General features: G+C 57.0%; 1 protein-coding gene across 4 annotated transcripts; it reads right to left on the bottom strand.

Annotated features, from left to right (window-relative positions):
- Nucleotides 1-245: 245 nt before the first annotated feature.
- Nucleotides 246-24,128, bottom strand: CLASRP (CLK4 associating serine/arginine rich protein). Of its 4 annotated transcripts, none has more exons than XM_057712235.1 (21): nucleotides 24,067-24,128; nucleotides 22,962-23,089; nucleotides 15,128-15,225; nucleotides 14,469-14,570; nucleotides 14,147-14,226; nucleotides 11,954-12,038; nucleotides 10,658-10,806; nucleotides 9,718-9,814; nucleotides 8,639-8,717; nucleotides 8,481-8,554; nucleotides 7,151-7,192; nucleotides 6,142-6,357; nucleotides 5,738-6,025; nucleotides 4,026-4,283; nucleotides 3,659-3,698; nucleotides 3,296-3,356; nucleotides 2,995-3,053; nucleotides 2,864-2,910; nucleotides 1,133-1,215; nucleotides 694-718; nucleotides 246-396 (listed from the first exon to the last, which is right to left on the bottom strand). In XM_057712235.1, the coding sequence occupies exons 2-21, from the start codon at nucleotides 23,058-23,060 to the stop codon at nucleotides 354-356; spliced, it is 2,025 nt and encodes a 674-aa protein (XP_057568218.1). In that variant the 5' UTR covers nucleotides 23,061-23,089; nucleotides 24,067-24,128; the 3' UTR covers nucleotides 246-353. The 4 variants fall into 4 exon arrangements, 3 of the variants coding, with proteins under 3 accessions (XP_057568218.1, XP_057568217.1, XP_057568219.1); XM_057712234.1 differs by having other exon boundaries at nucleotides 23,847-24,118; XM_057712236.1 differs by lacking the exon at nucleotides 24,067-24,128 and adding an exon at nucleotides 22,442-22,649 and having other exon boundaries at nucleotides 22,962-23,067.
- Nucleotides 24,129-24,130: the final 2 nt, after the last annotated feature.

Below are 24,130 nucleotides of genomic sequence, written 5' to 3'. Positions count from 1 at the left end.
CCCCTGGGCAAAGTCCTGGCCCATCCTCCCACATCACACCCCTGCCCTTGCTGAGTGTGGCAGGGGCAGTTCTGATTACCAAGGAGCCACTGCTCCAATGCCCAGATGTGGGTGGGACTTCCCACCTGGGCCACACTGGCGCCTGCCCTCTGAGCCCACCAAGCTCCTTCCCCAGCTGGCCTCGACTGGTGGGCACTGGGGTTTGGGAGCCCTGTACTGACCACAAACATGACACTGAGACCACGTGAAGGGAATTAAATAATGTGACTTTATTCCACTAGAGATAAAACCAGCAGCATCACAGCTTGAGCCCTCACCCCACCCCCTCACCCCTCTGCCCCCCATGCTTCTGCCTAATGTCGGTAATGGGGGCTTCGAGATCTGGACCTTGAGCGCCTGGAGAGAAGCGGGAGAGAGGCCCCGTGAGGGTTGGGCAGGAAGCAGGGAACCCTGTGTGTGTGTTTTCACGTGCGCACGTGCACACGCACCCCCCCCCCCCCCCCCCCCGACACTTGGGACCACTGGGGCTTCAGTGATTGATGGGGAGTGAGCTGCAGAGAGGGATGTTCACATGGGATGAGGCCAGGCCCTACAACTGGAGGAGGGCGCCGGGTGGGGATGGAGGAATCAGGGCTGGGACCTCCTACCAAAGCACAACTGTGATTTCCCAGGGAGCTAGGCCAGCTTGCTTACCTTCGGGAAGAGCTGTATTCTCGACCTGGAAAGAAAGGAGGACAGAGGAGGACAAATGAAAACAAAGCAAGTGCCCAGGGCCAGGACTGGGCTCCAGGGCTGGGCTTCCAGTGTCTCCAGCTGAGGCAGCACTGGCGCTTCCAGCCTGTCTGCTGCCAGGACACTACCTGTGCCCTCTGGCCCACACCCATGTGCTGGGAATGAGCTTTCCTTCCAAATCCTGCAATTCCCTTGTGACTGAAACAATCATCGTGTGTCACATGTGCATTTTAAAAGTTTTAATTTATGGAGGGATGATGTAGAAAATGCACCGTGGTTTTTTTTTTTAATCTGGTTTAACATCTCTTCTTTATGTTTCCTTTTTTGAATCTCTTCTTTTTTTAATGCCCCAGAACCTCCAGCCAAGCTCTTCCAACCAAGTGACCACGGGGACACTCACTGTAACGGGGGGAGGGCGAGCGGCTCTGCCGGCTGTACTGGCGTTCCCATTCTTCTCTCTCCTTCTCTCGGCGTTCCCGTTCCCTGCAGAGGGAAGGGGAGGCGAGCCAGGGGAAGGGGTGAGCATGTGACCAACGAGAACACTGAACTCACTGAACTCGAGGGCCAGCCGGGTCACCTGCCAGGGCGGATGCGGCAAACATTCTAGTCCAGGTGGAAGAGTAAACCAAGGGGGCACGTCCTGCACCTCTCCTCACTGGGAAATGAGGGCACTGAGCTCAGAGAGGGGATGCTGTCAGAGCCAGCATCTGAATCCCAGTCTACCTCAAGATGAGAGGCTTGCTTAAGGGCTGGATAATTCGATCATTTCCTGTCATACTCGGGGCGCAGCCTCAGAACAAAGGGACTCACACGCTACGTGCTTAACTGGCCTTTGTCAGAACGACCGGGACTTGCAACCCCAAGGGCTACATTTATTGGGTGACTTCAAGCCTGGCCCTGATCTCACGGAATCCTCCCCACCAGCCTATGAGATGGGACAACTATTCCACCCCCGTTCAGCAGAAGAGCAAACTGAGGCTCAGACAGGAGCAAGACGCACAGCCGGTGCGCAGGGGAGGCGGGATCAGACGCCAGGTCTGACTGACTACAAGGCCTACGCACTCCGCTCCTCCACCCCTGATGGGAGCCCCTGGCATCCCTGGAAGCCCACCACATCATGGGCGTGTGACACACAGACAACTAGCAGCTGCTCCAGCCATCAAGCCTCCCCACACGCCTGGCACCACACACCAGGAGCCTTACAGCGGGGCCCCGTGGAGGTGGCTGCCTTAGTACGTCTCTCTCACATGATGAGTCCTGCCTCAGAGAGATGAAGGTGCTTGTCCAAGGAGCCACAGCTCAAGTACAGGGTGGAACCAGAAACAAGCAACAGGTGACAGCCCTGCAACGGATCAACTCCCCTCTTTGCCAACACCAAGCATTATAGCGTCCAATTCTGCCCATGGGCTCCTGGCGGGCTGAGGCTTTAAGGGCACTCATCCCTGAGCTACCCTGTGCAGTCGGCACCAACGACTGTTCAGAGTCTGGGCCAGCACAGTCAGAGAAAAGCGAGCTGCCAATGGACCGCAAGTCTCTCTGACCCAGGCTCCGAGCCCCTCGGCTCTGCAGGGGAAGAGCCAAGGAGAGAAGCAGAACAGGAGGCAGGAGAGGCCCTGGTTCCCAGCGCGGGGCTGGCTTGCATGCAGCCATTCAGTTCAGCAAACATTTATCGAGCACCCGTGTTCTAGGGGCAGAGCACACAGCAGGAGCCCAGCAGCCAGACCCAACTTCTCAGTGCGGACGCTGACAAGAGCGAGTAAAGGACACAGTGCACACTAGGAAGCCAGGTAGAGATTACTGCTATGAAGAAAGCAGAGCACGGCTGGAGGATGGCGTGTTTTGGGGTACTACTCCACACAGGATGGCCAGGAAGGACCCCCGGGTGCAGCAAGGGAGAAAGCGGGTAGGTATCTGGAGAAGAGCAGGAAAAGCGACCTGAGCCGGAGGCTTGGCGGAGCTGAGAGGAGGTCATAGTGGCCAGAGTAAGCGAGGGATGGGGAGGAGACTGGGGGGCACAAAGGTCAGGCGACGGCTTTTTCATCCACGCACAGGGCTTGGCCAGGGCTCTGGGTCGGGCAGGTGGTGGGGAACACAGGGCAACCCGGAGGCGGGGGGAGGGCAGTGGTCTTACTTCATACGGATCTTGCGGGCCATGGCGCGAAGCTCGTCTTCCCGCTCCTGCGGCAGAGATGGCGGTGAGGGCGGGCGGGGCCGGGCCGCCCCCCCTCCCCCCTCCGCCCCCGCCCCCACTCCCACCAGTACCTGGCGCTCGTGCTCCTGCTGGATCATCTTCTCCTGAGCTGCCTTCTTATCCGCCTTGACTGTGGAGCGGGGGACACAGCGGCTGAGGGCCTCAAGCCCCTGCCCCCCACCCCCCGAGATACAAAAGCTGAGCTCAGAGGCCAACCAGACTGCCAAGGCCCTGAACACGGCAGCCATCGGGCGGGTGCACACCCACTCCTCCCCAAAGGGCCTCCTGTCCGGGAAAAGGCAGGGCCTTCCCACGGCCAGCGGGAAGGAAGAGGAGCAGGGGAGCCCCGGAGGGGCGGCAGGCGGGACGTACACTGCCTGTTCAGCGCCTTCTGCATCCTCAGCTTCAGCTTCTCCTGCGGTGTCAGCTTGGGCTGGGGAGGGGGGAGAAGAGGCAGGAGACCGGGTGGGTGTCCCGGAGCTCTCACAACCCACCTCATCCAAGAGCCTGGGACTTGCGGGGGCCTGTGCAGAGGACGGGCAGGCTGTGGAGACCGGCCACGAGGGTCTGGGAGCCCCAGCGGACAGTGAGGAGTGGGAGGGGTTGCGCACAGATCTCAATCCCCAGGGCTGGATCTCCCGGCCCACCCAGGCCCCCCTGCAGGCCCACCGGGCCCAGCTCTCGGGCACTGCTGCTGGCGGGAATTAGACGGGCGAGTTCCAAATTCTTACTGACTTTGGCAGCTCCTGTCTCTTTACCAGCGGCAGGTTCGGTCCTGCGAAGAAGAAAAAGCAGCTGCCACCTTCGACCCCACGCGGCCTCGGCACTGCCCTCAGACCAGACAGCCAAGGCCATGGGCCCTAAACATCCCCCAGGGAGAAACCACATCCCTCCTGGATCTGGCAGGACAGGGCCACGTCTCTCTCTCTGACCCTGGACTCAAGGCAAGGGTGTGACTCCTCAGACCCCCCCAAGGGCAGAGCTGTGGCTCCCTCAGACCTCCCAGGGCAGGACCACGTTCCCTTCAAAAAGAGAACAGTCAAGTCGCCCTCCCCACCCAAGCTCACAATCCCCTTCCCCAGCCCTCCCTCCACCCCCTCACTTTTTCAGCTTCTCGCCCACAGCAGGGGACGCTGCTGGCCTGCTCAGCTTCTCCCTTGGGGGCGACGGCGAGTGACTCTGGCTGCGGCTGCGGCTGCGGCTCTGGCTGCGGCTGCGGCTCTGGCTGGGGCTGCGGCTGCGAGTGAGGCTGCGACTTCGAGACGGGCTGAGGGACCAGCTGCTGCGGCTGCGGCTACTGCTGTGGTGCCGGAGCCCCCGGCCGCCCCGCCTGTACCGGTCCCCTGAGCGGGAGCGGCTCCTGGGGGTGCAGCAGGGCAGGAGGGAGGCCATCAGACTCCAGGGACCCCGTATGAGCACGGCCTCCACCCAAGCAATGAATCTACGTGCCTCCAGCGAGGCCCTGTGGTCCTGTCTCCTCTCCAGCTACGTTCCTCAGAAATCCTCCCTGGCCTCCCTCAGTCTCTAAACGGAGACCGCCCTCTAGATACACTGGCCCTAAAGGAGCTCTTCACCTCTCACTAGAGACGCCCATTCACCCACTACTTTGGGAGGTGAGCTCTGGGAGGGCAACACTTGGCTGGTGGCCCCCCTCGTATGCCCACCCCCTCCTCACCTTGCCGGGTCCAGGATCTCACCACCAGTGTGGACGACCCCCCCACCCCCCGCCCCCACAACACACACAGACTGCAGTACAGACCCACAGGATCCAGCCTGGGGACGTGCAAGCCCCATCCCCCCTCTGCTCAGGACCCTGGGGGCTCCTCAGCAAGGGCCCACCTCAGGCTGGCCTCAGAGATGTGACCAGGGCCCCCGCCTCCAACCCCAACCTTTCTCCTGACATCACCCTGGGTCAGGCTCCAGGGAACAATCTAGAAGCCACACGCTGATTCTGATGGTACTGTCCTGGGCTTTTACAAAATTCAAATTTGTCAGCAATACTGAGAAAACAAGAGCTGTCCTTTAAAAACTCAACTCTTCTTGAAAAACCAGAAGACTGAGCAACACCATGCCTGCCGCTGAGTGACCGACGAGCCCAGCAGATGGGACGTGTGCTCCCGGTTCACCGGGGCCCAGTGGCGCCTCTATTTTACCTGCCAGACCTTGCAGGAAGCGGACGTTGAGACCCACCCAACAACAACACACGTGGTAATGCTGCTGCTGATAAATGCTCATCAAGTGCTAGGCCCTGTACTAAGCACACATGCAGAATTTACTTGTCACAACTTTACGACTCGGTGAAGGGGACACTCTGATTGTATCTCTTCTAAAGATAAAGACACAGGCCCCGAGAGCTCACTAGCAGGGCCAGAATCCACACCCAGCCAGCAATCCCTGCTCTCACCCACCAGGCCACGCGGCCCCTCCGCAGGCAGCCCTGATCCCCCCAGGGAAGAGGACCGGAGGGATGCTCCCGTCTCTAGGTGACTTTACTCCTGCCCCATCTGCAGTGCTTGCCTCACTCCTTGCCTTCCCCTCAAAGGGCTGCCTTGACTTTCTGGCCCCTGCCCAGAGCGCCCCAGTCCTAAGGGTCACGTGCTGCAAACACCTGGGGGCTTGCCGTGACGAGCGCAGCTCCGTCTCCTGCCCCACCACGTCCCTGAGAAGGGCGGCTGTGCTCCAGCTGGCACCAAACCTGGAGTGAGCACATTTCCGCCCCCCAGTCCCAGGTCTGCCCCCTCAGAGCCTGGTTGCCAAAATGAGGCCCACGCTCAACCCAGGCCCCACACCCCACACGCCCCCAGCCCCACGCACCTGCTTCTGCGCCGGGGCCCGTAACCACCGCGCCTGGCAGGCGAGCGGGAATAGCGGTGTCCGTCTCGGGAGCCGCCACCCGAGTGCCGCCGGCCGCGGCTGCGGGACCTCGAATAGCGCCGGGAGCGGGAGCGGGAGCGCGACCAGGACCGGGAGCGGGAGCGCGCGTGGCGGCCAGAGCGGTAGTAGCCCCCGCCACGGCGCGAGCGGGAGCTGGAGCTGGAGCGGGAGCGGGAGCTGGAGGTCCTCGAGGCAGAGGAGGAGGAGGAGGAGGTGGAGGAGCGGCGGCTGCAGGTGGGGCACGGAGGGCCAGTCAGCGCCAGCCTGGGCCGTGGCGCCCTGACGTCCCGCGTCCCCCCCCACGGTGGCCGGGGTGTAGGGCGGGCAGCGTGAGCGTTACCGACCGGGCGCTGGCATTACGTCCCGGTGCGGGGCCGCCGGGCTGGGGGGGCGCGGGGGGCTTCCCTGTGGTCGCCCCTGACGCAGCTGCTGCAGCTGCGGCTGCGGCTGCCTCCTCATCGCTGCCCCCAAAACTGGTGATGAATGTGATCTTCTCCTCACGGCCTGGGGTCGGGGAGCGGGAGCGGGATCTGGATGCGGAGCTGGATTCCGAGGGCGACCTACAGAGCAGGGAGCGGGGGGCTCAACCGCCAGCCCCTCAAGCCTGTCCACCCGCTAACAAAACCCCCCACAGAGCAACAGCAATCAGAACAGCTGGGCCCCAGGCAGCGGCAGACACCCGGCACCACGAGCAGAGATAATGGGCAGAAAGACGCCGGCCGTGCAAGGATTTGATTCCTGACCATGGAAACCTTCTCAAAACAACCAAGAAAAGGAGTGACACAAAGCTGTACTATGAAAAAGGGATGAACAGATCTATAATGTAACAGAAAAAGATTTCCTCAACATAGATGGATTGAGCACTTACTGTGCCAGACCTTTCATCCAAAGGTGTACCTGCCTCATCTCACCTACCCTCCCAGGACCCCAAGGGGTCCCTCCCACCCCATTCTGCAACAGGCACTGGGGTCAGACTGAGGTCTGTCCATGCTCAAAGTCTCTGCCCCAACCATTCCCACAACCAGGAGACACGTGTGCGCGACCAGGCCACTCTGTCCCTGTTATTTCTCACTGGTTATTTCTGGGAATTCAGATTAAAGAAACCTGACTTCTAAGTACCGCCTTCCTGCCACGTTTCGTCATTTTTCACACAAGACTATGTTACGTTTAAATCAGAAAATTTTTTAAGGTTCACATTTAAAGGAAAAAGAAATTGGGAAAGCAAGCTAACATTCCAGAAAACAAAAAAATGGTCCAGGCCCCCAGAACACATTCCCCAATGTGTGATCTCCCCCGCTCCTCCTCACCACCTCTGCCCTCCATCAGGAGGACTGCTGGGTCCTGGGAACTCACCGCTTATAGGGGTCGTAGGTGGGGCTGTCTCGGCGGGCATAGCTATGGAGAGAAGAACGGGATGGGGCAGATGGGGGGTTTGGGATTAGCATGCCTGGAATTAAGGCCAACCCCCAACCTGGGCGCCCAAGGCCACACACTGGGCACAGTGACGAGGGGACTATGGCCAGGTTACGGGCCCTGCCTTGATCCCTCCTACCCACCTCACAACTGTCCACAAAGTCTCAACCTCAGCCCCAACCCACAATGTCCCAGACCCACCCTGACCCTGAGCAACAAGGACTACAGCAGCCTCCAACCTGGCTGGCCTCTGGACCCCAGGCTAGAGGTGTCCCTCCTCCCACTCCAAGTCCCTCATTCTGCTGGGTCCTGGCTTACTAATGATGATGATGTTAAAAGCAAAAGAGCTAACACGCCTTAGAAGCACACTATGCGCCGGGCACCAAGTGCTTTACTCAATGAACTCAACCGCTCTTCCGAACAACTCTCTGACACGGGTAATGTGATTATTTCCACTTCACAGCTGAGGAAACAGGCCCAGAGAGGTGACGTCACTTGTCCAGGGTGACACAGCTCATAAATGAAGGAGCCAGGATTCCAACCCAGGTCATGTGGCCCCGAGCCCAAGCTTTTCTGCACCACACTGACCTGCACCTCTATGGTGATGATGGCAGGAATCACCGCAACTCTTTAATGAATATTTTCGAGACCACATGTCAAACCCTGAACCCACAATAGGTCCCTCAAACCTCACAGCAACCCTCAATGACTCCCCTTAAACAGAGGAGATGTAGCAAAGAGGAATGGCTTTGCCCAGGGCCCCAGGCTGGGCTCTCCACACCAGACTGCCTCATCCAAACCTGCCCGAGACCTCGCTGAGGGCCCTGGCACAGCCCCCATCCTGGGAGGTGATGGTGCCCCTTTTCCAAAGAGGACACTGCAGCCCGTGAGAGAAAGTCACCTGCCCTAACTATGACAATGAAGATGCGGCCAAGGAGCAGAACCAGGTCAGAGTGCTGGGCCAGGGCTGTGCCCCTTGACTCTGCTTTCAACCCTTCCAGCCCACCCCACGCCCCCTTCCCACGGGCTCCCAGGGAGCATGGCAAGGGTCCTGAGTCCAGCAGGGGAAGGGCAACAGCTGGCAGGGCAGGTTCCACACGCCCCTTATGGCCACTCCTACTCCAAACCTTCCCTATTCACTGCCCTACTGGGAGGACTCTGCCCACAAGCCGCACGCTTGCCCCCAAAGTCTTCCTGAGCCCCAGCTCTCCCCCAGAGCCCTGAAAGACTGGTGCTGGCAGGGCGGGGCACAGGGCAGAACCCAACCTACCTGGGTGGGCTGATCTTGCGGCCCCTCAGCCGCTTCTCCCGGAACTCCCTCCGCTGGCGCCGGGAGCGACGGCCCTGGAATAGGGTGGGTACAAGGCTGGTGAGGTTGTGCCTTCCATGAGGCGCACACCTACCCCGCCATCCCGGCCCAGCCCTCACCGAGTACATGGCCTTCTCTTCCTCAAGGGCCTTGGCGTGTTTGATGGCTTCCGCCTCCTCCTTGTCTTTCCGGAGCATCCTGCGGAGGGGAGTGAGGGTCAGGATGGAGGAGGGGTCAGGCCACAGGCAGAGTCACTGCAGGAAGTGAGGGACCCCCAAGCCATCCTGGAGGGGTCTAGCATTCATTTAGCACTATTACTGAGTACCTACTGCATGCCAGGTGCTATTTCAAGTATCAGGAGTTACTGAAAACTAACAAAAATCTCCACCCTCGTGGGCTAACATTCTGGGGAGAAGAGACACAATGACCAAGGTGACATAACGTGGTATGTTAGACGGTGAAAACCTTGATGGAAAAGTAAATCTCGGAAGGGGGAACGGAAGTCCAGGGAACTGGTAGAGGCTGCTGCAGCTTTCAACCGGGAGTTTGGGGAAGCCACCCAGAGAAAGTGACAGCTGATGAGAAACCGGGGGGCGTGAGCTGTGCAGGTGCTGGCAGAGCTGACAGCACACGAAGTGGCCCCAAGATCAGATGGGGCCTCAGGCATCTGAGGGGTAAGGAGGCCATGGAGGCCGGGGTGGAGTGTGTGGGTAGAGGACCAGACAGGTGAGACTGCAGCCATGCTGAGGCCGCTGGCTGCTCCTGAGTGAGATGGGAGTCATGCAGGGTTCTGGGAAGAGAATGCTGTGTTCAGACTTGGGAGTACTCAGACTCCGGCTCAATACCCTGTTAGCTGGGACCGGTCTATGTGATCCACACGGCTGTGGCACGTGGCAGAGGCTCAACCAGCAACTGCGAGTGACTGATCCAAGAGAAGCCTCGCCACTGGAGGGCGCTGTCCACCAGGCCCAGCAACCCCAGGAGTTTCCAGGGGTCAGAGAGCCTCAGGTCACACAGTTGGGGCCGGCCCCCGTTTCAACACCCCTGAAGCCAGTCACCAGCACCCACCCCACGAGCTCAGGAGCCTGTGTGTGTAATGCGCCCGGCGCAGGGCCAGGCACACTAGCACTCAGAAAGAGGGGGAACAACATATGCCAGGTCCACAGGACGCGGAGCCGAGTCACCCCGCCAGCCTCACCTGACGAAGTCACCATCGGCCATGCCATAGGTCGTGGCCTGTTTGTTGAGATCTGTCACCTGCTCCTGGTTCAGTTCATCCACATCCACCTCCACGTCTGCACCAAGAGAAATGCTGTCAGGGGCCAGAGCCAAGCAAGAGGAAGGGGAGGAAGGGGAGGAAGGGCAGTGCCCCGGGAGCTGGGGGTGAGGTGCCCATCAGAGCGCAGGCCTCTGAGGGGAGGGGACAAGTCGGCTCACCTCGGCACCCCCAGCTGGCGCGGGGCTCGGCCAGAGGTGAGCGCAACAGACGGTGGGTGGGGGTGGAGGGAGGGGTGAGGTGACGTGGAGGGAGGGATGCAAATGGGGGAGTGAATGGAGGATGGAGCGAGGACGGCTGCAGATCTACGTGAGTGGGAGGCAGGGGGTTCGGGTCACAGGTATGCAGGAGCCGGATGCTTGATGGCTAAGGGGAGTGTGAGATGGACACTTTACATATGTCTGAATAAACAGCAGGCAGGCTGAGTGAGAGCAGGATGAGAGGAGCAGGGAGGATGGGGGGCCAGGCTCATCAGTGGGCATTTAGGTGGGGGGTGGGCAGCAAGGTGGGGGATCAGGCTCTGTAACTGGAGGAACGCTTGTTTTCCAGAAGAGAGAGCAAGAGAAGGGGAAAGAGAGACAGAGCGGCCGACACAAGCAGAGGAGGGTGGACTCAGAGCCTAGGTGGGACAACTGTCACAGAAGCAGAGTCCTAGAAACGAGGAAGAAGAGAGATACAGAGAAGGAGGCCGGACCAGGAGGACAGGAGTGAGACAGGAGGACAGCGGGAGGCTGGAGCGCCCTGGTGCAGGGGCAGGAGAGGCGGGGCTTGTAAGCACAGGGCGCCCCACAGAGGGGGAGGGACGAGACATGAAAACGATGCCCAGGGACTGTGAGGGGGGAGGGCAGAGAGGGGACCCCACCGATGTCGGGGATGACCTCATCTTCATCCGAGTTGCTCTCCTCCTCAGCCGGTGACTCCTCCTCCTCCGGCTTCTCTGTCACCTTCTCCACCTCGGCCACTGTGCTGTCCTCATAGGTGTAGCCGATGGAAGCCTTCTTCTCCGCCAGCCTGGGACAGGGGAGCCGTGAGCCAGGGAGGTGCCGGGGTTGGGGAGTGGGGGGCCATGGGCAGGATGTGGCCCAGACCAAGCCCAAGGGCGCAAACACTGCCCTCCAGAGTTCCAGGGCAGCTCGGCACCTCACTCACACTCTCCCTCAGCCTAGAACCCTCTGCGCCCACCTCCTAGCAGCTCTTCCCTCTTCCTCCAGCTCCAAAGCACCATCCAGGAAGTCCTCCCTCAGGCTAGATCGATCACCGTCCTCAGCTCCTCAACCCAATCACACTGAATCCGTCTCCCCCTGCCACAGACTGTGAGTCCTGCAAGGCAGGCCCCAGAGTTATCCTGGGTAACAACGCGGCCCAGCCTGGGCCAGAGTGCGGCAGGGGGCTAGTGCATGTCTGCTGCTGAATTCAGTCAACATCCCCTGACGCCGTCCCAGCGCCAACCTCGTCCTGAACAGGGGTCGTGGGTAAGGATCAGAATCAAGAAGCCTCCGTCACGTCTGTGAACACTCTTCAGATGGAGGGAAGCAGTAAGCACGGAGGATGGCAATGGCGGACGGCTCAGCAGCAGGGGTGAGGAGGCAGGGCTCCCGGACTGCTGTGGAACAAGTGGAGCAGAGGCTGCCCTGGCAGGGGGTGGGGGGTGGCGCGCCCGGCAGAGGGAAGAGCCGTGCCTCTAGGGACACAGCCTGGAGAGGTCCCTCTCCGGAGCGACATCAGCTGCTGCAGACCACAAGCTGACTGCACGGCAGGCAGAGGACAAGCACTTCACAAGCTCTGTCTCCTGGAGTCCTGGCAAGTCCAGGCAGGGAACCCTGCCAGCCCCCTCTCACAGGGGACCCACGCCAAGGCTCAGAGGGAAGTCCTCACAGGTAGGATTCAAACCCAGGCCTGTCCGGCCCAGGGCCTGCTCTCCTAACTGTGCCTCCTTCCATCCCACGGGTTGCAAATGCAATGTGGAGGTGTGGCAAACCTTTTGGCAAAGGGTGCGACAAACCCCTCCCCTCCAGCCGCCACTTTATCCTCTAAACATTTATTAGCTGGCCCCGGCTCCGGGGAGCCCAAGGTGCACAGGACGGACGCGGCTGTGCCCTGTGGGGCTCACAGTTCTCCTGCCTCCCTCAATCCTGTGGTGCCCCAGACCCCGACTCACTTCTTCTTCTCATCTTCACTGGGTCTCTGGAGGCCTCCGTACAACTCGTCAATGTAGATCTGGTACAGGCACTGCTCCTCTGAGACTGGGGCAAGACAAGAGGCACAGGGGTCAGAGGGGGTTGGGGACCCTGGAAATTCAGGGGGGACACAAGAATGCAGTGGAGGGGTAGGAGGGCAGGTGTGACCCAAGCACAGCTGGGGGCAGAGACACAGATTTCCAGATAACCACGGATTCCCAGGTAATCACACCGTGTGTGGTGAGGACCCAGCAGCTGCAGGAGGGCCCTGGCTACACCACGAACTCGCCATGCGACCGTAAGCAAGAAACTTAGCCACTCTGTGCCTCGGCTTCCTTTTCTGTAAAATGGAACCACTGGCAGAGTGAGCACTTAGTACTTGGGCACTGCTACTACTACCACTGTTAGGGAGGCCTTCAGCTGGACCCTTCAGAACCGCAAACCTATCCTGAGTGCTGGACGTCAATCACCTGGACCCCATGGACCACTCCACTCTGTGCCTCTGTGGCCTAGTTTAAATTAAGCATGGCTTATCTGGGCTCCCATTCATCCACAAGACACAACTCGAGCCTGCAGTGAGACACGCCCACCTCCCGGTGGGACCCTAGGCAAGTCTTCCCTCAGGGGAGCCTCAACTTTTCTATCTAGAGGTGGGTGAGCTGGGCCAGCCCAGAGGTGACACAGCACAGCCCTCCCCACAGTCTCCCCGGTTCTGCTGGTAGTCTACAAAGCCCCAGAGGAGAGCCCCGATGACCTGCCTCACATGAGCTCTGGCCTTCCCTGTGCCCCCAGGCCACCCACCTACCTCCCCCCAAAGAGCTGTCCTTGCGGCCCGGAGTCTGGAGGCCTACCTCTCCTCACCGGGGAAATCTTGCCCACCTTCGCTGAGCCTGTCTCAACCAAACACCTCAGAACAGCACACCGTCTGCTGTGACAGTGCCTTAGCTTGTGATTACCACCCACTTTTGTGATTACGTGGCCCTCCCACTAGACCCCTGCTCCCAGAAGAGCGCCTGACAAGCTCTCAGGAATTGTGGGGATGAATGAATGGAGTCAGGCAGAACTGAGGGAAACCGTGGCTCCATCACCAAGAAAGAATCTATGTGGTCTTGGGCGAAGGCAAAAACAACAACGGCATCAATGATGACACAGTCCCCTGATTCTGAGGCCTCGCTGATTGTCAGAATTTGACAATCTCTGATTTTAGAGATGCTAAAATGCCTATCTTAGAAACAAAGAAATATGGGGACAGTGAACCCACAGGGAGGGCTGACCATACCAGGCTCAGGGCCCGTCATCAAATCCCCACAACCACCCCAAGGGACAGAAACCACCATTATCACCCTTCTCCAGGAAGAGACCCACACCAGCCAGGCTAAGGAACAAGCATGTAGCCCTTAATTTCACCGGAGCTCCTAGGAGAGGGGGTCTCAAAGTCCTTCTCAAGAGATAAGCTGAAGTTCAGAGCTGTCCAGCAGGAGGCAGCAGTGGTTAAGGGCAGGGTGAGAACCCCAACCCCTCGGACACGGTGTCCCCCCCAACCTCTGAGCCTCAACATCCTCATCTATAAAATGGGGGCATCACCCCTACCTTGCTGGGAGGTTATGCAGATGTACTAAGATAATAGAGACGAAAAAGTCTAAGTCTGTCAGGGTCTGAACCTCTGTGAGCCCACAGCGGGGAAAGGTCTCTAAACCTGTTTTCTCATTTGTAAAGTGTTAATGGTGATGGGTTGGGAAAAGAACACTGGACATGTATGAACACTTGGCAAACTGTCAAACTGCCTAAATGTTCATTTAAAACAAGGAGAAATTTCCTCTTTAGAGCTAATATTCCAACCCATGCAGGTGGGGAAAAAATGTGTTCTTGCTATTTTCCCCAATTTTTTAGGAAAAAAGACCACAGAGTTAGAGGGTATGGGATGTGGAAGTGACTGTGGTAGGACCATCTGGTTCACCAGATATCTCCTGTGCCAATTCCAGAGACAGAGGGCCCCAAGAGAGAAAGGGATGTGAACAGAGTGGGTCCATGACAGAGCTGGGACCAAACCCAAGGCCCCTCAGTAGTAAGTACCGGGATAACATTTCTTCCCAACCCTGTTGAGGTCTATCAGTCTCCAGGGACGCCCCCCCCCCCCCGCCCCCGCCCTACTCCCCACACCCCAGGTCACTTACTGCCAGCAAAGTCGTTCTGCACCAGACCTCGGTAGCGCTCGTAGTTACATTTCCGCTCGTCTGACTCCTGTTCTGGGGAGCTTTGGGGAAGGTCAAAGTCTTGATATCACAGGAAGAGGGTAGACCCCACCCTAAGCCAGCAGGAGAGGGGATGAGGGGCCTGGCTCAGCTGGGGGGCAGGGGGCCTCCCCACGTGCACACCTCCTTCCTTCCCAGGAAGGTGACAGGCAGGCAAGGGCTCAGGAAAGAAGAGGTGCTGCTGGGTAGGACTCCCTGCCTGGCAGGACTCCCTGCCTGGCAAGCCCTGGAGGGGACAGCTTACATGGTGGTGAGCAGCGGCGGGGTGTAGTCGGGGATGTGGTCCAGGTGGGCGCGGACATCGAAGCGGTCAATCATGTTGTTGGTGTCCCCCTGCCAGGGCATCCTGAAGTAGGGAGCAGGGGAGCCAAGGAGCCTAGGGTCGCCACTGCCCAGGACACGAAGTGCTTGCTCCCTGCCACCTCACACTTGGGAGCCTGGCCCTCAGCCCCTCTGATCCCCATGCCAGCCCCACCCTCACTTCCCACCTCTCAGTCCCTTATGCCACAAACCTCCCCTGAATTTACATTCAGGCTCCTGACCTGAATAGGGCCCTGGGGAAACTGGGGCCCTATTTTTCAGAACCAAGCAAGAGTGGGGAAATTGAACTAGGTCCTAGGTGCCACTTGCTAAGCCCAGTCACCCCAAAACACCCCCTCTGGCAACCTACTCTCTGCTGCATCTGGGCCTCTGGCCCTGGCCCCACCCAATCCCCTCCAAGTCCTCCAACCACAACACCTTCATCCCAACCTCTGCCCTGTCGCCTTAGCTCGTGCCCTTCACCTTCCTATGCAGGCCAAGCCTTCCCTGCCTGAGACACCAAAGGTCTGTCCATACCCCAGGTCCCCTTGGACCCCCAACCCTCAGTCACAGATACTACCCTACCCCAAAACCCAGTCTTACATGTTAACAGGACTCTCGGCGGCCAGGGCAACTGCAGAATCCAGGTGCACCTTGCAAGCTCGACCATGCACCTGCAGGAACTGGGCTGGGTCCTTCTTCTGCGGGGATGGACAAGATGGAGGTCACCAGCCAACCGAGCCCCAAATCCTGTCACCTCCCATACAACCAAGCTCAGCAGCAGGCTCGCCTCTGATGCCAAGCAGACCAGAGGTGAAAGAACCTGCACAGGGGGGCAGCACTAACGGGGGCCACCTAACCTCTGGGGACAGGGGAAGGGTTTCCTCTCAAGGTGGTGGCAAGAGGCTCTAAGTTCTGGTCCCATCTTCTACATAGCCAGTACCAAGACCTACCTCCCTAAAATATCATCCCCCAACTCTTCACCCCACCCCCACCCCAGGGCCACTCATGCAGAGCCACGTGTGAGCACGTTGGCCACAACCAGCCTCAAAGACACCAGGACTGCGTAAGCTCATGAAAAGACAATCAATGTCACTGTTCACCAGAGAAATAGCAATCAGAACTATAAGACCCCACCTCACACTCACTAGGATGACTACAGTTGAAAGGACAGAAGATAGCAAGCAATACTGACAAGAATATGCAGAAATCAGGGTCTTCAAAAGTCAGACAAAGAACTGCCATATGACCCAGCAATTCCACTCCTAGGTATATACCTGAAAAAACTAAAAACAGATACTCAAATACTTGTACACAAAAGTTCACAGCAGCACTGTGCACCACAGCCAGAAAGTGGACACAATCCAAACATCCATCAACACATGAGAGATAAACAAAACAGGGCGTATCCGGACAATGGAATACTGTGTGGAAGTAAGAAGGGATGGAGTACTGAGCCACACCACAACATGGATGAGCCCTGAAAACACCATGCTGAGTGAAAGAAGACAGTCACAAAAGGCCACATACTGTAGGATTCCATTTATGTGAAACGTCCAGCACAGGCGAATTCACAGACAGAAAGTAGATTAGCAGGTGCCCAGGGCTGGGGGGGCAGGGGAACTGACTGCTAACGGGTCTGGAGTTTCTTTCGGGGGTCATGAAAATTTTTTAAAATTAGATTGTGCAGATGGTTGCACAACCCTGTGAATATACTGAAAACCACTACTTTGTACAGCACGTGAATTTTTTGTGTGTGTAAGAATTTTTTTTTTTGCCCATGGCACGGGACATGTGGGATCTTAGTTCCCCAACCAGGGATTGAACCCATACCCCCTGCAGTGGGAGCACGGAGCCTTAACCACTGGACCGCCAGGGAAGTCCCCAGTATGTGAATTACATCTCAATAAAGCTGTATTAAAAAAAAAAAAAGGCACAAGATGGAGGAGAATGGCCCCCGAGTCACTTGTTTCCGTCAGCACTCCTCCCACAGCCTGATGTTACACCTCACATTGACTTATCACCTCAGGCCTGAGCCGTCCTGCGGGGGTCATGGCTCCAAGTCACCGTTCCTGCATCAGGAAAGGATAAAATCTAGCCAACAGCAGCTCCCACCACGAAGCTTCCCGAGTGCCATGCCCTGGCTGAGCTCCAGCCCCCACCACGTCAGAGGAACCCACAGGGGCCACGAGCCGGGCTGCTGGTGCCCCGAATAAACCCTGGCCAAGCTGCCAGCAACACCTCCCCGGAGCCCAACCCCTTCCTATCCTGCCTCCCTCCTTCCTCCAACCCCACCCCCACCCCCAGCCCTGCCACCTTCCCCGACCCCTCGACCCCTCGGCAGCCTCCTCTCCTCCTCTCAGCTGCCTGCTACCACCCCCGCCCTCTGCAGCCCATTTTCAGAGCGGCAGCCTGAGGGGTTCTGCTAAAACCTATTAGACCATGTCCCTCTGCTCAGAGCCTCGCCTGCTGCAGCCTGTCCCCCTCTGACTTCTCTCCCCCGGCTCTGCTTAAGGCGGCTGGCCTCCGTGGCACAGGACACTCCAGACACGCCCCCGGCTCCGCTGAGGACCCCCGCCCCGCCTCTCCCCCCACCCCCGGCCGGCACTGCTCTCGCACGTCTTGCCCTTCACTTATTTCCCATCTCCTTCTAGCCGCCTTCCTTACCAACTATCTGAACAGCTCCCTTCCACAGCCCCTGCCTGACTCCAGCTCCTTAACTGCACCTGTTTTCCTCCGAGCACCACCCGTCACGTATCACCGGTCTCCCACACTAGAACGGGACTTCCACGAGGAGGGTCTGTTTTGTTCACTGTTGCATCCGGAGCGCCTAGAGCAGAGCCCAGCCCACAGCAGGTGCTCAGGAACACTGGCCAAAGGAAAGGGAATGAACCCTCACTCACAGATGAGGAGACTGAGCCCCTGCAGGAAAGGACCACCAGCACCAAGCTCCAGAGCGCCCGCACTTCCTCACTCTGCCTCCACCTCCCACCCCAAACCCCAGCCAGCGGGTGAGCCGGGGCGGAGAAGGCCGCTCACCAGTGACCACGGCTACTACGGGGCAACTACCTGCCCTGCACTCACCAGCTGCCAGGTCGTCCTCCTTCTCCTTTCACATCTGAAGAAGCCGAGGGTGGGGTACACCCAAGACCACAGAGTCCAGCAGGGTGGTGCTGCCAGACTCCAACTCCTCATCCCGCAGCTCACCTGCCTCCCTCAGTTCCCCATCTCGGGCCACACAGCTCCCTGAGCCCGTGACCGTCCCGGCTAAGTCTAAGGCCGAGAGCCCCTGGCATCCTGAGGCTGCTCCAGGCCAAACGCCCAGGCCCCACAGCCAAGACTCACACGGGAGATCGCAGGACCGACTTTGGCCTGTATCGTGAAGCCACTGGCAGTGCCAGCACCACAGAAAGGAAAGAGCACTGGGCGGGGAGTAAAAACCTGGGTCCATGGACTGGCTCTATTGGGAGCTTCTGGAAAAGTCAAGGAACCAAAGCCAGGCATTGGGGACTTCCCTGGTGGTCCAGCGGTTGGGACTCTGTGCTCCCAATCCAGGGGGCCTGGGTTCCATCCCTGGTCGAGAACCTAGATTCCACATTCTGCAACTAAAGGCCCAGCACAGCCAAACAAATAAGCAAACATTTTTTAAAAATAACAATAATAAAAATAAAAACCAAACGAATATCATATATTAACACATATATGCGGACTATAGAAAAATAGTACAAATCAACCGGTTTGCAAGGCAGAAATGGAGACACAGATGTAGAGAACAAACATATAGACACCAAGTGGGGAAAGCAGGGAGGGTTGGGGGGGGGGATGAACTGGGGGATTGGGATACCAAATTGTACACTCTAAATATATGCAGTTTATTATAAAAAATTTAAAAAATAAAAAATAAAAACCACGTGTTGAACTAAGTGTTTTATGTACATCTCAAAATTCTCAACCATGAGAGAAAGGAGCTACTCTTACCCCCACGTCCCAGATGAGGAAACTGGAGCTCAGAGGGGGAGGCTCACTTGCTCTTGAACACACCAGTCATAAACAGAGCTAGGATCTGAGTCCAAATGGGCCCGACTCCAAAACCCACTCCTTTTTTTTTTTAAGTGAAAGGTACAGCAGCATTAATTATATGCACCTTGCTGTGCACTGGATCTCTAGAACTTTCTCAGCTTGCAAAACCAAAACTCTACCCACTGAATAACTACTCCCCTTTTCCCCTCTCCCAGCTCCTGGCAACCACCATTCTCTAAGGTTTTGACTACATCACACATGTGGAATCTTGCAGTGTTGGTCTTTTTGTGACTGGCTGATTTCACTAGACATAACGTCCTCAAGGTGCCTCTGTAGAGTAGCATGTGACAGGATTTCCTTTCTTTCTGAGGCTGAATAATATTCCACTGCATGTATGGACCAGTTCTCTCCACCCATTCAGCAGCTGATGGACATTTAGGTTGTTTCCACATCTTGGCTATGGCAAATCACACTTCAACCAACATGTACAAATTCTCCTTCAAGATCCAAAATCTATTTTTAACCACTGGATCATTACATCTCTAGGATCAGAGGGGGTCTGGGGAGTTCGTGGAGTCTCTCTCACTCACTCATTCAACTGTTAAGCAGGCCCCTGCTCTGCGCCAGGCCTTGTGCTAGGGCCACGGCAGTGACTGAGAAAGCCAGCCCTGCCCTCACGGCTCACAGTCCAGTGTGGGGGACAGACCCACCCCCACAGTGACAACCCAGGGCGGCAGCGCTGGAATCGGGGAGGCTGGGGATGCGTCACTCAGCCTGGGGCCTCGTGGAGAAGGAGATGCCGGAACCTAGGTCTCCTTTATTTCCCACTTTCACATCAACAGGGAATTCTGTTTACCCAAACTACTGATTAGAAGAAAGCTGACAAGGACAGGAGCAATGACAGGGTCAGCTAGGGAGACAAAGCAGGCACCAAGGACAGATCAGCAGAGAAACCAGCTGTCTGGACACACCTGCCCGGCCCGCCACAGCTGACCTCGGCTTTTTCAACACTTGCCTCAGCCACCTCTCTCGGCCTGAGAGTGAGATGAGAGACCCCTGTGCCAGCCCCAACCTCTCCTCAAAGCAGCCATCAGCCACTGCCCAGCTATCGTCCACAGCTTGGTGGCTCCGATCTGAACGCTGATCACGTTCACGTACAGGGACAATGGCTGCTTGTACAGGCCTGCACCACAAAGCACCCCACACACACTGTTCTATTCTTGAATCTCTTCCCTGTCACCCTGTCATCACCACTGTTCCAAGGGGGGGGAACAAAGCTCAGGGAGCTCCCCGCCTAACAAGGACAACAGCCTGGAGTCCCAGGACTGCTAAGTGGCCCGATTCCAGCCTTCTTTCCTCCACACTATCCATCGATCTGGATGCAATTCCAGCTCTACTTGGTAATAATAACCTCAGAACCAACAAGAACCAGCATTTACTGAGCAAGTTACTCTGGGCAGGCCTGTCCTCGGTGGTCTCCATGCCCTATTTCACTGAACACTCCAACAGCCTGGGAGGGAGGTGTCCTTGTCCCCACCATTTGCGGCAGAACGTCAGTTGCAACCAACATCCATTGGCCCTTCTTCGATACAACACAGACCCAGGCCCTGCCCTAACATAACTGGCACAAGGCCACCCAGAGTATAGTCTACACCTCTTAGCCTTCATGGAAGCTATATGTGACCACGGGGCTATTTTCCGGCCAGGGGGACATGAGTGCATGTATCATGTACAAACATCTAGAAATTTTCTTAACTGGCACAAGCCCCTTGGCCTCTTTTCTCTCCCTTCTTCCTCCCTGCTAGATGGAATGAAGACATGATGGCTAGAAAGTGAGCAGCCCTCTTAGACCTTAAAACAACACTGGGAAGAGAAGCCATGCACAGGTGAACAACAAAAAGGTCCCTGAGGGACTTCCCTGGTGGCACAGTGGCTAAGACTCCGCACTCTCAATGGTTAGGGAATTAGATCCCACATGCACGCCACATGCCGCAACTAAGGAGCCAGCGAGCCACAACTAAGGAGCCTGCCTGCCGCAACTAAGACCTGATGCAACCAAATTAATTAATTAATTAAAAAAACAAACAACCAAAAAAAAAAAAAAAAAAATGGTCCCTGAGCAGAATTTGCCACCTATTGGCTGGTACGTGAAAATGAAATAAACTTCTACCTTGTCTAAGCCACTGATGCTTTAGGTCTCTGTTATTCACAACCAAACCTGATTTTACAGGATACATCATTTCACACGCAGAAGAGGAAATCAGGCTCAGGGAGACAGTCACTCGCCCGAGGTCACATGGTATGTAAGTAGAACAGCCAGAATTGGAACCCAGAGCCCTGTGACTCCAAACCCTAAGGACTTGGTATGGTTTGGTATCTTGCCTCCCAGCTGTGTCACCTTGCACAAGCTGCTGCACCTTTCTGAACTTCTATCTCTGCAGCAGAAAGCCCAGGTGAGGAGCTAAGAGAGGTCCAGGGTCAAAGAGTCCAGGTTAGAATGTCAGCTCTGCCCTATGGGACTCTAGGCCATGACTCTCTGAGCCCCAGTCTGCTCACCTGTAAAATGGAATAAAAAACCAAACCCCCCCCAGGTTGGGGTGACTACCTGATGAAGTGGAGACGCATGTCAAGCGCTCAGCAAGGTGGTTAACGTACAAATGCTCAACAGCGTTAGCCCTTATCATCAGCAGCACCTTCAATGCAGGGGTCAATACCCTTCTCTCAGGCCTGCTGAAAGGACTAGAAAGAATGTGCCAAAGTAACAGGCACAAGGTCTGGCACACCACAGGCCCGTAATAAATGGCAGCTCTTCATTCCTGAGCACTGACTGTGTTCCTGTGAGGTCCACTGGGGCCTCAACTATAACCCACACAGACCCAGGCCCGGCCCTGTGGTCATGTTCAAGTTATTCGGACACCACCGGAGATGGGCTCTCTCTACAGCCCAGTGGTTCCCTTCTGGGTGACAGAAGGCAACTGAGGTGCTCTCAGAGGTTCCTCTCCTAAGGTAACAGCAGCCTCTGTCTCGTGGGTGACTGCGGGGATTCAAAGAAATCACACGTCTAAAGCTCTTCTCACAGAGCCTGGTGCCTGAGAAAGATCAATTAAAATGGTACCTGCTATTATTATTGTTTTACTCATCTATTCTTTCAAATCACGTTGGGCTCAAGCCTGGAATGCAAACATGACCCAAATACACCTAGGCCCCAAAGCTACAGACTTGGATATGTGTGTTAAATTTCACAAAGGGAAAGGACAGGGAGCTATGACAGCTGAGCACGGAGGGTGAGGGAAGCCTTCCCTGAGGACTGAGATCTGACAGATGAGCAGGAGTTAATCAAGAATAGGAAAAGCTCACGCAAAGGCCCTGTGGCCAGAGAGGGCTATATAATTTTGGGAGGTAAACTGCTAACTCTTTACACATCTTTTTCATTAAAAAAAGTAACCCCAGGTAGTGAAGAGGCCAGACAGTGTGAGCAAAGGAACAAGGCAGAAAGCAGAGTGGCATGAGTCAGGAGTGGGTGGTAAAAGCCAAACCACGCAGGGTCTTTAAGGCTGTGTTGAGGAACCTGGCACTAGGGAGTCACAGAGACGTTCTGAGCAAGGGAGGGACAGGGTTAGCTTTGTGCTTTAGAAAGACCTCTTTGGCCCCCCTGAAGAGGGTGGATTACAGGCAGCAGGACTGGAGGCCAGGAGACCAGAGAGGCAGCTGGGGCAGTGATGCAGTGGTAAGTGAAAACATCTATATAAATACCATCTATCAGGAAAACTGGACCTAGTTCCCAAACACCATTTCAAGCTGGAGTCTCGAGCAAGTAACAGTTAAGTAGGTGAGAGGACGCATTACAGGCTCAATATCCTGCGGTAACAGAGACGGAAAAAAGGCCAAGGGAACCACCTAAGGATGAAGCTGAGAGGCCAGTAGCGGTCAGACCACAGGGGCCTTTTAGGTCACAAGATGGGGTGTGCTCTTCTCTCCAAAAGTAACCGAAGCACCAGAGCATCAAACAGGGGAGACAAATGGCCAGAGTTCACTTAGTGAACACTGATGGCACTCCTCTGGGGTGTCGAGGCAAACCACAAGGATGGCTGAGCTCTTCTGGGCACTGTGAACACAGTAATAATCAAGACAGACAACATTCCGGAAGTGACAGATCTTATGCCTGGACTGCTCTGTTACAGAGACTTTCCTCCTTCCTGCTAACCCCAGCGCTGCACTCTGAGTCCACACCAAACAGCACTGTATGCTACAATAAACAGAATGCCTCCGGTTTTTACCAATGATTACGCTCAAAAAATGGACAGTCTCCTGAGGAAACTGGGCTCTTGTGTTAGCATATTCCAGGCTCAAATCGTAGCAGGATGACCAGGGCCCCACCCTCTGGTGGAGCTCCCAGCCCAGGTTAAAGGTTACTCACGATCTTTTCATAGTACTCCCGCCGCCGCTCTGCCCTCTTCTTGTAGTCGACCATCATGCCTCGAAGCTTCCGCTCATGCTTCCGAGCCTCGTGCCACATTGTGGTGAGGCCAAGCCTGGGGCCTCCACCTGAGGGATGAGGGGAGGGGTGTCAGATGGGCTTTAAAAAAAGAAAAAAACATATGGGCAGAGTCTGCGTCACCTAACAAGTTGGTGACAGAGCTGATCCTGAAATTCAGCTTCAGGGAGGGGATGTGAGGCTGCGGAATTGTGCACCAGACCGTCAGGTGTATCCCAGACAACTCTGATCCAGTACCCTGCACATTCTGAACCACCACCACCACACACACACACCCCCCCCCCCCCCGCCCCTCGGGGTGATTCTGGAGTAAGCATCCCTGGGGAAAGGGGTATTCTGTGTTCAAGGAGCCGGAATCGAGGATGAAACATTCGGGAAAGCGTTTGAAGTAAGGTCTGGAGACAGATCTTGAGCAGCTGGGGCTGGAGCTCAAGGGAGGGGGAAGAGCTGAAACGGTTCCCACCAGGGGCCATCCGTGGGGGTGGGTATGGGTAGCAGGGGTCCGGAGATGAAGGCAGGTGTATGAACAGAAGAGAGATTTTATGGGAACAAGATTAGTGGTTTGTGGGTGGGGGGTCGAGGGCAGGTGAAGGGCGTGAACGGAAGACGACACTTGGGGGAGAGCCGCTGAGGTCTAGAGAAGGAATCTAAACTGGGGAAGGGCGGAGGGTACAGAGACTGAGGGAGGCACAGACGGCAGATAGGAGGGCGTGGGCTGAGTTCAGGGGCAAGGCTGGAGGACAGGGCTAGAGCACCGGGTCTGGGCCTGAAGGTCTGGGCTAAGTTGTTTTGACAAGGGGGCGGGACCTGTGGCAAGCGGCGGGGTCCGACGCGGCGAGTTCGGGTCGACGGCGGGGGCAGGGCGCGGCCTGAGGCCCGGCAGGCCGAGGGTGTGCGGGTCGGGCGGCCCTCAGCGCCGGGGCCGAGCGGCGGCTCACAGCAGACCGGGGAGAAGGCCGAGGCAAAGGCGAAGCTGGGCTGACGTCCACCCGAAGCCAGGAGGTCACGGCCCGCCGCCTGCACTCACCGGCTTATCGCCGCCTTCCACCGCTGCGCTCGCGCGCGGCCCGCACCGGAAGCGGAAGTGGGAG

This window comes from Hippopotamus amphibius, chromosome 16 (genome assembly GCF_030028045.1).
Source record: "Hippopotamus amphibius kiboko isolate mHipAmp2 chromosome 16, mHipAmp2.hap2, whole genome shotgun sequence".
NCBI lineage: Eukaryota > Metazoa > Chordata > Mammalia > Artiodactyla > Hippopotamidae > Hippopotamus > Hippopotamus amphibius.
This window is presented reverse-complemented; position numbering and strand designations above follow the sequence as displayed.